The sequence below is a fragment of the Phaethon aethereus genome (assembly GCF_964289735.1).
Source record: "Phaethon aethereus genome assembly, chromosome: 5".
Lineage (NCBI taxonomy): Eukaryota > Metazoa > Chordata > Aves > Phaethontiformes > Phaethontidae > Phaethon > Phaethon aethereus.
In genome coordinates this window covers 19538814-19552371 of record NC_138579.1, presented here as the reverse complement: position 1 = coordinate 19552371, position 13558 = coordinate 19538814, and the positions used below count along the sequence as shown (strand labels likewise).

Genomic DNA, 13558 nt, shown 5'->3' with positions numbered 1-13558 from the left:
ACTACTGATACATTGTAGCTGGGGAACGTGTTTTTGGGAAATCCAATCAATTTTAATAAAGGTAATGCCAGCATGGTTCTACAGAAATATCTAAGAGCTACATAACTTAAAATATGTTTTCCTCTTTTTCCCCTAATTACACTACAGAAATTCCTTCTCATGGCTCCTTTGTACATTCTTGACAAGGAGAAAAACCCACAGTGGACTCTAAAGACTCCCACAAGATGGGTATGTTTCTCTAATTAGGTCTTATCAAGAGGCCTATACACACATGGGTTGTTGGGGTTGGTTTGTTCGTTACCATAGGACTTGCAAAGGAATTCCTTGCAATCAGGAACTTCACAGGCAACAACAATCTATATTTTTATTAACAGGTGGTTGCATCACCTCACTCATGTAGTAATGACAGACACTGTTTAATAGACACTATTCTTACTTGTAAAGAGAGTATGAGGCGGAATAGACACTGAAATAGCTACCCAGCTACTCTGCTGGGGAATAGGGAGGGACTGTAGTAACACTGGCTAGCATGAAGAAAGAAAATGGCATTTCTTCCTTCCACCCAAGAAAAAGTTTTACAAAACTTGCTGTATACTGCCAAGCTTCTACAGACAAATAAACTTTATGTCCAAAATTGGTAAGGGTAATTGGAGTGAGACAGATGAGAACCAAAAAGAAAGGCAAAGAGCTTGAGTTAGGCTGAGGAAAAGTCTGCAGAGTCAAAAGAATGACTAAGAGAGCTCAGCTTCCTTACGTGTCGTCATTGCCATTGTCATCCTGTAGCAGCAGCTCTTTGTTCAATCCTATCTTCTCCAGTTCCTGGTTCAGTTTGTCCATCTCACTAGACAACTGTTGGCTCTTCAGCTTCTCCAGGACCAAATCCTGTAATAGTACTAATATGGTTAGTTGCTGTGCAAAGGGTGGTGATAATTATCCAGCACTATATATTTTTTTTCAAAAGTACTGAAAAAGTCATTGGATAAAATTCTAGTTCCAAGGTCAGCTAAAACTCATCAGTGACAGCTGAGTGCAGAATTAAACTGAGTGCTTTTATTTATTGTTTACTTGAAATAAATCTGAAGAATGTTTCTTTTGGCCTTTGTCTTCACTGTACTGAATTAATTCTGCCAGCACTGGCATCCTGTCCACCAGCCAAAACGGGGAACGTGTGTGGGCCAGGAGACACCCTGCCTTTGTGCCACAGAAGCAATGGGTGCAGGTCAGGGGACACCAGCAGAGGGAGTTCCAACCTCCCAGCTAGGACAAAAAGCCCAGCTGAAAAGCCCAGCCAACGCTGGCACACACAGAGAGGAGTGACAGGACGTTAGTATGAAAGTTTCTTGAGATAATAGGGTTAAGATGTTATTACCAAGGGACTTTGTAATAGTGCAATTTCACTACTGACAGTCTGAGTTTCTGACATATGGAAAATTACTGCCAAAATGAAAAAAAAAAAGTGTAATTACATTGTCATGTAGGAGACAGGACAGGTTTGGAGACTACAGAGCTTGGTTGCTTATTCTGGCATCTACTGGCCTGTTCTGGTTTCATTTAGGGTTTTTTGAAAATTTAAGCAGAACCAGGCAAGGAAGTCATACGAGGAAGACATTTGATGGAGTTGTACCAGAAGGTATATTGGGACAATGCTTTACTGGCATAACAGTAAAGTGCTCTGTGTGGAAATGGCCTGAAAAGACCAGCCTGCATGCTTAAAAAGGACAAATCATTTTTGGTGCATAGTCAAGTTCAAAGACTCCTACCGTTCAAGATTGTCCGAAATGCAAATGTTCTATAGAGAACTACATTGCTTATGTTTCTGCTCAAAAGTTTTCTTAAACAGGCATGAGGAAAGAACAACAAAGTTACTGAAGCATTCTAATAAGAAAAAAATTTATCCTGGATATCAAACAGAAGCAAGAATAAAATTAAAAACAAACCAACCAAACTTTGTTAAACATAAATTGTAGGTATTCAATAGTCCTCTGATATCACAAATTTAGCCACATATTCATTTACATGGCAAAGGTAAAAAAAGGTAAGGCCAAGGTCAATGCCAATCCATGGTCTGTAGACAGGTCCCTTCAGATAACCATGAACAACTCCTGTAGAGCCTATAGAAAGTAACTAAGCACAGGAGGATATACTTCTTTAAGGGTCTGCACCACTGGAAATTTGCTGAAGTCTGAGAAGGAAAGATTAAAAACCAGCCTTCTCAGAAATGCTATTTTACTTATTTTTAAGGGAAGTTGGATAGAAACACAAGTTGGGACTGTTTAAAATGTTCTTTTTAAACTCTTTTAAACACTTTTTTTCCTCCTCAAAATTACACTAATGCTTCAAAAAACTAACACACCTCTAAATCTTCAAGAAAGTAACTGCTTACTGCATTAGTCTTGCTAAACTTACTTATTTCACTGAGCTACCACTGCATTGACCATTACTCCTTTGAATGCTCTTTCACAGGAAATCCTGTTTCTGGCAGGACAGCAGCAGCTGCAATAACCTGAATCTGCTCATAGGCCACTTATAAGAGAATCAGGTTCTGGCATGCACATCATTAGTTTCCCAATGTCCTAGTGCCAACTGTGTATTTTAAAAAGATTACTACTAGGAAAAGTGTCGATTGCTGCATTCTGCAGTGGAGAGGGGTTTTGGAAGAGATCGCGGCTGCTTAACAGAACTGCTTAGCATGCTCTCACTCCGAATGGAAGCTTTTGGGGAAAAATGCTGCAGGCAGTTGTAAAGCAAAAACTTGGTGCAGCTATTTTTGAAAGGCTGGTCATCTGGGATGGTTCTTGTCTTAGCTAAGTCTGTTCTAGAACAGGGACGTTAATGTGTCCTCAACAAGTGCTTTAATTTCTAGAACCTCCCCTGCTGGAGCTCTCACATTAGCAAACAATTTTGTGGTCACAAGATTACAGAAACTATCAAAATATTTGGTTTACAGCTACCACATGGAAGCTGTGTTAAAAACCTATTCTGCATGAAAAAAAGATGTCATTTGGAGACGTTGTGCTTGTGGACACGAAGTGGAACATTGCAGTTTTTGGCCATTCCAGTCTCCAAGGCAACACAGCGATGGCTGTTAAGGCTGTTGAGATCTCCTAGCTCGTGTATTAGTCATGGCATAGCTGTCTCCCTTTGGTACTTCACAGAGCTGAAGCAAAAAATAGCGTCGTATTGAAACCAGTAGTATTATTTTTGCTTACCTCTCTCAATGTAGCTAGTGTTCTTTTATCAATTGTAACTTGCTTTATGAGATCTTTATTGTCCTTTTCAAATTCTTTCAGCTTATTAGATGAATCTCTGAATCGAGCAATTTCCTTTTCCAGTGTCTTATTTTCTTTCTCAGCAACTGCCAACTTTACTGTACTATCATCCAAAATAGCATCTTTCAGCTCCACTTGCTGCCAAAGCCGTTTTGTTTCTTTCTCTAGCATTTTTTTGTCTTTCTCAAGCTGAGACATTTCTTGTTCCAGGGCTTTGTTCTCCTTTTCTAACCTCTCTAGCAGTTTGGTAGAAATTTTTAGTTCCTCAAGGTTTCTCTGGAGGCTCTGATTTTCACTCTCCATTCCTTGTACTTCTTTTTCTAGCTCCTGGATCTTTTTGCTGCTGTTCTCCAAGATTTGCTGAAGTCTCTGATTTTCCGAGTTGACGCTCTGATAGCTTAACTCCAGCCTTTCTGATTTCTTGTTCATTGCTTTTAACATTTCCACATTCTTCCTTAAGTCCTCTTTCTCCCTCTCCAAATCTTTATTTTCTGCTTCTATTTGTGCCATTTTTGTGCTGGTAAATCTCATTGTCTCCACCACTCTCCTAAGCTCTAGATTTTCTTCATCCAACTGCTTGTTGTCCCTTTCCAGGTCCCCTAGCCGGATGGAAATATTCTGCAATGTGTCCAGGGATTTTCTCAGCTTCCTATTTTCTACTTCCAGATCCCCATTCTCCTGCTCGAGAACTTCAACTTTTTCTGTCACTATTTTCATTGCTGCTGCTTTCTTAGTGAGCTGTTCATTCTCCCTCTCCAGCCGATGGAGCTCTTTTTCCATTTCTTCCACTCTTTCCACTTTTTCTTTAACCTGGTCAAAATCCTTTTGCAACTGTTTCTTCTCAAATTCCAGCTTGCTCAGTTTGCTACTAGTCTCTGTAACTGTTTCATGAAGGATCTTATTCTCTTTTTCAATATCTTTTACTCTTGCCTCACTGCTCACTTGAGATCTTTGTCTCAGGGATAAGACCACTTGATTAAGGTGATCATTTTCTTGTTTAAGGTCCTTTATCTACATAAACAATAAAAAATTCACACAAACGTTACTCATCTACCTTACAATGCGCTGTATAAATTAATCTTGAAGCAAACAGGACAAAACCACGTCCATTTAATCCAAGACAAACTCCTCAACAGTTTTCCCCGAGTAAAACCAACAAGATAAATGCGTGTAAAAATTGTTACCTCTGGTAACATGGGATTCTAACAAATTAAAAATGATGCTATATTCCTCCTACCAGCTAAGAAGGTCGAGGCAGAGGGAGAAAGTGGACAAGTGACCTTGAGAGAACACCTTGGAGAGGATGCTTTCTTAAGAGTCATTCCTAATAAAGGGTACCTTTCTGTCTAGGTTTACATTCACCCCTCTGGCATCTGAAGAGACACATTCTCTCCAATAAGGCATCAGAAACCACAAAACATTTGAAAATTTATAGCAGTTCTACATCTCATCAGGGACACACTTTCTGTAAAAACAGTATACTTACACCACTAGCCAAATTTCAGCTGAAGCAATTGTGACTTAGACTGCAATTTACATTTGATTCTTATATAGACAACATCCACACAAATCAAAAAGGACTTATAGCTGAAAAAAATCAGAATCTATCCTTTTCTGACAATTGAAGATACCTCTGTTTTTACTTCCTGCCCTACCTGTGAAGCATTCATTAATTCTTACCACAAAGAGTCTGTATGTGTTCTAACTGAAACGTAGGACTTTGGTGGTAAAGTGCAGTTTCCCAGGTAGAAGTCTGGGTAAGAATCCTTCAAGATGTAAAGCACTACACAAATAAAACATTTTGCCATTAATCTTCACCCACCCCACAAATCTTGGAAGTTAATTTTAATACAGGTTTAAAAGATATAGACCAGCCTTCAATGACCTGAGTCTGTATTTTCTTCACTAGTTAAATTAATACAGATGATACCTTGCACGAACCTGTAATAGGATAGTTTCAAGGCATTGCACATGAACTGCAGCACAGTAGTAAAAGCTGAAGGGCATTTAAAATATCAATTCAGAAGACATAAATGCTTTCTCAGCATCTTTTTAAAATAGAGCAAAGAAGGTTGGGTCTAAGAAAACCCAACCAAACCAATCAGGACATAAGGCTGGCAGAAGACCCATCTTCTGCAATAAAATGGGGGTTTATTTGCACATTCTAAAACCAGCTGGTATCCCATTTAGTAAGATCCAGGGCTTTATTCCCCAAAGAGGGAAGGTCTGTTCTTCCAACAGCCTGAAGATCCCCCTATGGTTACAGGAGCAGTAGCTACCAAGACATGCTGGGCTTTTTTGCTCAAAGAAACCTTTTACCTACATTCAAACAAGTTCAACCTGCACTTAATAGCTCTCAAATTGCCCTATCTCCCTAAGAGAACCAGATGCTCTAAATGGCATCAGTAAATTACCATTACTGAGCATATACTTTTATATCACATTTGTGGTTTGCACCTGTCTGTCTTTGTCAGCTTTTAGAGTCTCCATGATGACTTGTAGCTGTTCCTTATCTTTTATCAGCTCCTCACTCAAGTTTTCCAGATCTTGATTACTTTGCTTCTCTTTTTCAATTTGATTTTGCAACTTCTCGATCTGTGTGGAAAGAACACACCAAAACACATGAGCCACAGCTTGACACAGTGACTGCTTGCACTTTAAGTTATTTTGAAGACCAGAGAGGAATGAGATGGGGACTATGGCTGAAAGATGTAAAGTTTCGCTTCTGCAGCTTGCCAGTCTCAGAGGAGGAAATGGACTGTTTTGTTTCTCTCACAGTGCCAAAAATCACCTTCATGCCTATTAAGATCAGAGCATATGAGGTACAGCAGTAAGAAAAGTTTCATCTGCCTACCTGAATGCCCTGTTTTGCCTGTCATCAGTGACTAAGTTTCTTGTGCTCACCTTTCTCAGAGACTTGCCTCCTCCTACCCTCTCCATCACTGATGGCCTTAATCTACCAGTGAAGGCAGAGAAAGTTATTAGGACAATTCAGTGAGCAACAGAATTTAAAAAAAAAAAAAAAAAATCAGGAACAGAGGAAAAGCACTGGAGTCTCCAAGTTTAACTTCCGTCCCCCTGCGCTCTCTGTCTTCTCCAGCAGGTGACAATACTGGATTTGAAAGACCTGTGAATAAGGTTTCAGTCTTACAATGAACGATGTCTTCTTACTCTGTCCTTTTGAAAGTTGTACTCCTAATGCACTAGGCACCGAAAAGCGGTAGCTCTTCAGTATTTAGAAGCAAGAGGCTCAGAGAGTTCAGCTCCCCAAGTCAGGAAGTATTCTTTTGTATACTTGCGAAGTACTGTGAGCACCTACAGCTCTGCACAAGTATCTACTAATTTTTTATGTGTTGGTATTATAAACTTTGCCAACAGTGAAAATGTCAATGAAAAAGGTATTAACAATAATTCTTACAAGTGGGAAATAGCTGGAGGCTGGGCTCTGCGTATGTCAACATGTGCCTCATTACAGGAAGTGTTTAAACAAGCAGGGGCTGCCCAGATTGGAGATAAGAAGGGCTTAACAGTTAGAAATGTAACCATGTTAAGGTTCATTGGTCTCAAAGGAGCTGTTCAGAGAAAGCTGGAACATAAACTCAGTAACTCAGCAATAGCTGGTCTTAATTAGCACCTCCCAGAAAACTGGAGGCAAGTAAGAAACTACTGTTTACAGCTTGTTTCAGTCCAAGAAGTCAGGAATGCAGGGAAAACAGATAGGTACTTGGACTGCTGCTACTTGACTGTGCCTGAAAGGACGCTTTTCTATTATTAGCTCCTCTGAAAACCTTGCAAGAAAGAAAAAGACAAAACCATGTACGTGACTTTTCCTTCATATTATCTTGTCTTGTACTACCTGAATAATCTTGTTCTGGCTATGTGATCCTCCTAAGCACTAGATCAGTAGAGAGCCAAGCATACTCAGACAATTTTTTAAAGTCTCAGACAGTAGATGAAATCTGAATCCAGTTAAATGACTTTAGGGGGGCAAGATTTTACTATGGGTATCTCAGGAAAGTTACAAAAAAACCTACAGGCCTACAACATTTGAGAAAAAACACTTCTCGTATCTCTTGTCCTGTGTCTTTACATATGCTTGTCTTTAACAGTCCTTAAGAACTGTTGCCCTCTCCTCCGCCTACTGTAGAAACCATTCTGCAACGAATCAGAGACTTCCCCTATTATCCTCCTTTCCCCTAGCACACACCCCCTGTGGACATGCAGACCTTCTAATTAAGGGGAATGCATGTGTGAGAAATACAAAAGCATGTTAGAGGAGGAGAAGATTTAAAAAAAATTCAAACATCTCAAATCAAGACTATTTTACACATCGTGTATCAGGTCTCTGTACACTGAGAGACAGCTGTATGCCCCAGACAGACTACAGAATACTATCTACTACCTTTTTTCCCCCAAATGTCCCTGAGTGGGAGGTGAACTCCATCAACAACTTGACTGGCCTGTGGTACTCGATCAACAGCTCCCATCATGTTCTGTTTCTCTGGTGAAGAGTTCACACATTTCAACTGCTCTTAACAGCAGTATTTCTAACTGCCATTTTTTTTCTCATTGGTCTGATGCATACAGTGCCCCCTTTCACCACACAGGCATTCCCAACACGGGTGTTTGTCTTATTTAACTACCAGACCTGTAGGTAACCCCACCATGCCAACGCATTCATCATCATCAAAAACATCAGACTAATTCTGTAATCACAACTGTTGGCACCAATACAGTGCCATAACAGGAGGTGCCCACAGGAATGTGCCTGGGGCAAAGCCAAAGGTTGACCACAGTTGTTCAAGTGACTTAAACTGCAGATACACCACAGGTATCTGCTGAGTGTTTTATATGCCTTGATCTCAAATTTTAAAGCATGTAAATTAGAGCTGGAGTGCATTACTCATACACAACTGGTGATAAATGTGAGTGTGGAAGGAGGAGTACAGTGAACTGAATTTTTGCAGTATTCCTTGTTCACAGAAGAAAGCCAAGAAGCAGAACTGGTCTCTCAACTTGGCAAAAGAATCTCTCTAGAAGATGGAGTGATCCAGTGATAGATACCTGTTCTCCTTGGCAGAGAAACTGGCACTCTGCTAGTTACAATCTGGTAATCCATGACCAGTATTTCATATCCAAATTCTTTCCCCCTTATCCTTTAAAACATTCAGTTAGCCCATAAGCAGGCCCAAGGGGACTGAAATCTTGGTATCAGTGTCACACACAGAGGTTACAGCAGCAATGGGACAAGGAGAAACGAGCCCTGGATTCCGGAAAATTTAGCAAAGATAGGAACATGGAAAAAAAGAGACATAGAAATTTTCTGATGCCAGCAAGCATCCTCTTTCCCCACTGGCACTTAGGTCAAGTAATCAGGGTTCAGGGCGCAAGTTACTAGCCAGACAAAAATATAGTGGTTGGAGGTGAACTGAGCACCATGTTTCACAATGACAAGTACTGAGTTGGCATTTGAGCTGAATGTAATCACAGTTAATAACAGAGTAACACACATAAAAATAAATTTTAAAAGTGATGACCTGCATGTTTGTTATAAAGATTAAAAGAACCCAGATCTTTACAGAGAGGGAGACATTAGAGAACTTCTAATAGCCAAAAGGATAACACAAAGAGAAAGAGCTGATCCACAACTATGGACAGAAAAAAAGACTTAATTAAAAATATACTAACCTGAATTCACCCATGTGATTTGACTTACATGGAAACAATATTAAAACTTTCAAACAAACAAAATAGTTCAATGTAGCCATGGTTTCCTTGCCTAGTAGTGACTGCCATAAGACAAAAAGGGACACAATCAACAGTACAATCTGACGGGGCAAACGAGCACTGAAAGACAGCTTTTAAGAAACAGGAACAGTCACCTTTGCTTACTATGACGCTAAGTAGGCAGTGAAGTAGAAGGCAACAGAGTATACCAGTGTTAGAACATAATTAAACAGATGGGCCCAAAAACATGCCCAGTCTTCTGGGGAACACAGGTGAATTCCCCGCAATCCCTCATCATTCAGGAATGCCATACAACCCTGCACACACTGTTTAAAAACCAAAGAGCTCTGTTTGTTCCTGTGAGCAAATTACCTTTTTGCTAAGCTGTTGATTTTCCTTTTCCAGTTCCACAAACTTTAGGCTGCTCTCTCTGGAGGTCAAGGAGGCATCTCTCAGCTCTTGGATTGTGTTCTGCAAGCTCTGATTATCCTTCTCTAGCTTCAGTATGCGACTTGAAGCACATTCATTCAACTCAAACACAAAGGACTTTCTGGCTGTTGAAACATGAGAATCAGAAGGTGGCACTAACCAATTCACAAACATCTCCCTTCCTAGGTCCTTAAGATTCACCTGTCTTCATAGATAATTGCAGTCAGATCCTTATCATTTCAGCTTGACTGTTAAGTAAACACTTTGTTAAAAATAGAAACCATTTTCACAGATAACAATTAAGATTTTATTAAATAGGGAAGTATCTGAACAGATAACCATCTTAAAAGTTACTTACTTTCCTAACTCTTCTTAAAGTTGCTTTTGTCATGTTAGTAGCATGTTTAATGTTAGTAGTAAAATATACTTTGATACCCTCTCATACTTCCATTTTTACTTCCAAAATTTATGCAAGTTTTACAACAGAGAAGTTATTTTACTGTATATGTTTGTAGATCAGAAGTCTCACTACCTCTCAGCCTTAACTCCCAGCACCAAAGCCTCACTGTTCTGTTCATTTCTCTGCTCAGCACCTGAATAATTATGAGCGCAACCCTCTGTTTCACATGGAATAACTGCTACCCTTCACCTCAAAACCACATTTCATATGAAATTGACTTTCAGAAATGAATAAATAAGAGATAATAAAATAAAACTAGCATCCTTCCTTCTGTTACGTCACTGGTGAAACCAAATCAGGAAGAGGGCAAAACTTGTTATTTGAAACAAGGCAGAAAATAAGTTAGTTTTACATTTTCCTGAAATACTCTTCATCAATATTTGTAAGCTTTGAGAGAATGGTGGTTTTTCCCCACTGACTAGTATAATAAGAAATAGCCTTGATTACACATAAGGAGGAATTGACTGCCATTCACTTCTCAAGCTAAGGTAAACCTACTTTGCAAGTTTATTAATTAAAAGTAACAATTAATTAGCCATTAATCTTAGTAAAGAGAACTCAGATCCTCGATAGCAAGTAGATTTGAGAACTGGTGTCAGGGACACATTCAGTTATTTTACAAAACAAAGCTATTCTTCTAGACAGCTGTCCTGAAAACTGAACATCTGCTTACTCTAATTTATTGCGTTGTCTTCAAGTTAAACTGTTCCTGGTACACAAAGCCAAACATGCAAGTCTTAGCAGAATCAGGTGAGTAATCAATAAAAGCTGCACACTGAGCTCCACAAAATAGCTTATATTTCCCAAATTCCATTTAGCATTGTTACTTAGGCTGGTATTACACACAGAATGAATGTTAGACACAGAAACCAATGCTAAAACCTGACTAGTAAAAGAAGCATTAGTTATGTTTGTGATAGTTATGGAAATCAAATCAACCATTAAAAAAAATAATCAGCCAGTTATTTTAACTGTACATATTTTTCAGTATCTAGTAAAAATAAATGACTTCAGCGTACACTACTTCCTGGGACTTAAAGACCAGCTAATTGTCTGTGCTAATTGTACTAAAGAATACTAATGATCACAGACTCCTCCCATCCATTCAGCTAGAAACATCCAGTGTTCAGTGTGACACTTCTGCTGTGTCATTTACAAAGCTTTTTTTTTTTTTTTTTTTTTTAGTTTTCATCATTTTACTTAGAAGTCACTCTCTCAGTAACAAACAAAATAAAAGGAAAACATTTTAATACTTTCAAAAGAAAGTGAAAGAAACTAAAATTAATACATTTTAGAAGTTCTGACAACCTAAGTTCAAAGTCAAGTGGCTGAATGAGGGAAGCTCTCCACTCCAAGCTTGGACTCAACTTCTGTTCCCATCTCAGTCAACCAACCTGTTGAAAGAGGCCACAAACACAACAACAGCTACCCCAGCTGATACTCACTATCTGCAAGATCTGTGCTTTTAGACAGCTGTTCTAGTTCCCAGCCTAGGTGTGCAGACTCGTTCATGCTCTGTTTCTGTGCTATCTCCAGGACCATGTTCTCCTCCAGCAGCTCTTCAATTCTCTTCTTGTCTGTGTCCCGGTCCTGTCCAAGACACACATGAATGAAAATGCATATTCAGCTTACCATAAGATTGTTTTGTCAGTTGAACTGCTGCAAGCACGACATACATTGAGGGTAGAAGAATCTCCTTAAACACTGTAAGCTTTTATATTGAAATACATGTACAGCATTAAATGTTTGCTGTGGCCTACCATACATGCCACAAAATGCAGAGCAGAGACACCCAGCTAGCCCTGATTAGAGTCAGCTCAGGTCCATGATACACTTGGAGGGAGGGTGACTGGAGTGAGAACATACCGGGTGATGACAGGGCCAGTACAAGCCAGGGCTAGTAGGGCAGGCTGGATTTCAAGCTGTCTCCAGAGCTAAGCTCTTCAAAAACATGTAGCATCGTGCACTGACACACTGGAGACTCTGCAGATACAACCTTGAATTCTACAGATTTTCTTCAACTCATCATGTCAAATTTACATCCAGTCATATGGATTGGTAAGTAACATCCGCTTCATAATTTGTGTTTTAAAATATCCAGAAAACAGATCTGCAGAATGAATCTGCTGTTGCTTCTTGTGACTATTTTGGCCATTTCCATTTCTGGGAGCTGAAGTGGTGCCTCAAGGGGTCCAAAATTTTCAGGAAGCATTACCCAAAAATTCATCAGGTCACGTAGAAAAGAGTCATTCAGAATCATCAGCCACTTTGGCAAAGCTGGAGCATGGCATGACCTGAATCAGTTATTAAACATAACACCACACAGCACCCTCAACATCTTTGTTTCCTGTTGGAAACCCTATACAGTTAAACACACAAGAATTTAAACCACAGTGGGATAAGAGAAGGAGTGTTAAGTAAAATACAAGACATGAAAAAGTATTTATTATTTCTAGTAGGATCATAAAATCCAATGTTACTTTTTGTTTGTAGACAATCTACCACTTCTTATGTTTCCTTGTCTATGAAGCAGTAAGTCTCTGATTTACACAGAAATAAATTTTGGAATTTTGTGTCTTTTACAGAAGTAACGGATTTTTAAAGTCACTAATGGCTGGGGGCTTTGTTTCCAACAAGAAAGGTCATTTGCTATAGTAGATTTAATTTCCTATACCTACAGATTTCTACACAACTGACAGACTTTAACATCTCTGTTATCAATATGTATGAAAGCAAACTGTATTTTAAAATTGTGATATACCTTCTTGCATAAAATTGAATTCAGTCTCACACAAAGCCGCATTGGCAATATTTACACTGTTAACCTTACAGTATTTCAAGAATTCATGTACACAAAGTTCAAACTAAAGACCTCTTTAAAACCACTGCTGGTTTATTTGCCTGTCTTCACTGGTTTCTGTGACATGAATCTGTGACCCTGTATAAAAACAGAAGTTCAAAAAATCAGCATAATGAAAAAGAGAGGGCATACCAGCTCTACATCATGAAGTTTGGATTTCAACTGCAAATTTTCCTTCTCTAATTCATGCAGTTTATCACCACGAGCTCTTGCCATTGTTAGCTGTTCTTCTAGCATTGCCTTTGTTTCAATTAATATGATGTTATCCTCTCTTAACTCCTAGGGAGAAAAAGTAACTATTAATCTCTTTAGATGAACTGGCTTTTCAAAGACCAGGTGACTTTCATAAACTGACATTGCAAAACACAAGAAAGAAGTTTGACATGTTTCTCTGTTTCATAAAAATGTTTTTACCTGATGTTTTAATGGGAGATGATACCATGTTTAATTATCTGTGAGTCATTAATGCAAGTAAATCTAATATTTCTTATTGTTTTTTCCTGAAATTTTAGAAGTTTAATGGAGTTCCTTTTGCTTTCTATGAGACTAGATCAAGAGGTGCACCAAAGAGACTCAAAACACAGAACAGCAACTGTTCAATTCCAATTCCACTATTAAAATAACCATTTCCTTAGCTAACTTACTGTAGCCCCCAGTTTCAAAATAGATTTACTTTCAAAGGATGTTACAGTGTCTGTTTAATGAAGTTTCTCTCTCTCATGAACAGAATTTTAATTCACTTAAAAAAGAATCTGTTTTATACTTAGCACTTAACTCACACCCTGCCCCATCCTCAATAAACACATGAGCATT

The 13558-nt window shown here is 38.9% G+C and overlaps 1 protein-coding gene across 1 annotated transcript in view; it reads right to left on the bottom strand.

Moving 5' to 3' along the window:
• The window catches only part of CCDC88C (coiled-coil domain containing 88C), a gene marked incomplete at its 3' end in the record, with an annotated part of 95761 nt that overhangs the window by 22469 nt on the left and 59734 nt on the right, over nt 1–13558 (bottom strand). The window contains exons 11-16 of the mRNA XM_082000779.1: nt 12878–13024; nt 11331–11475; nt 9369–9550; nt 5727–5864; nt 3210–4280; nt 755–882 (exon numbers count right to left, since the gene is read on the bottom strand). Of these exons, the coding sequence (XP_081856905.1) occupies nt 755–882; nt 3210–4280; nt 5727–5864; nt 9369–9550; nt 11331–11475; nt 12878–13024 (1811 nt within the window). The remainder of the gene's footprint in view (nt 1–754; nt 883–3209; nt 4281–5726; nt 5865–9368; nt 9551–11330; nt 11476–12877; nt 13025–13558) is intronic.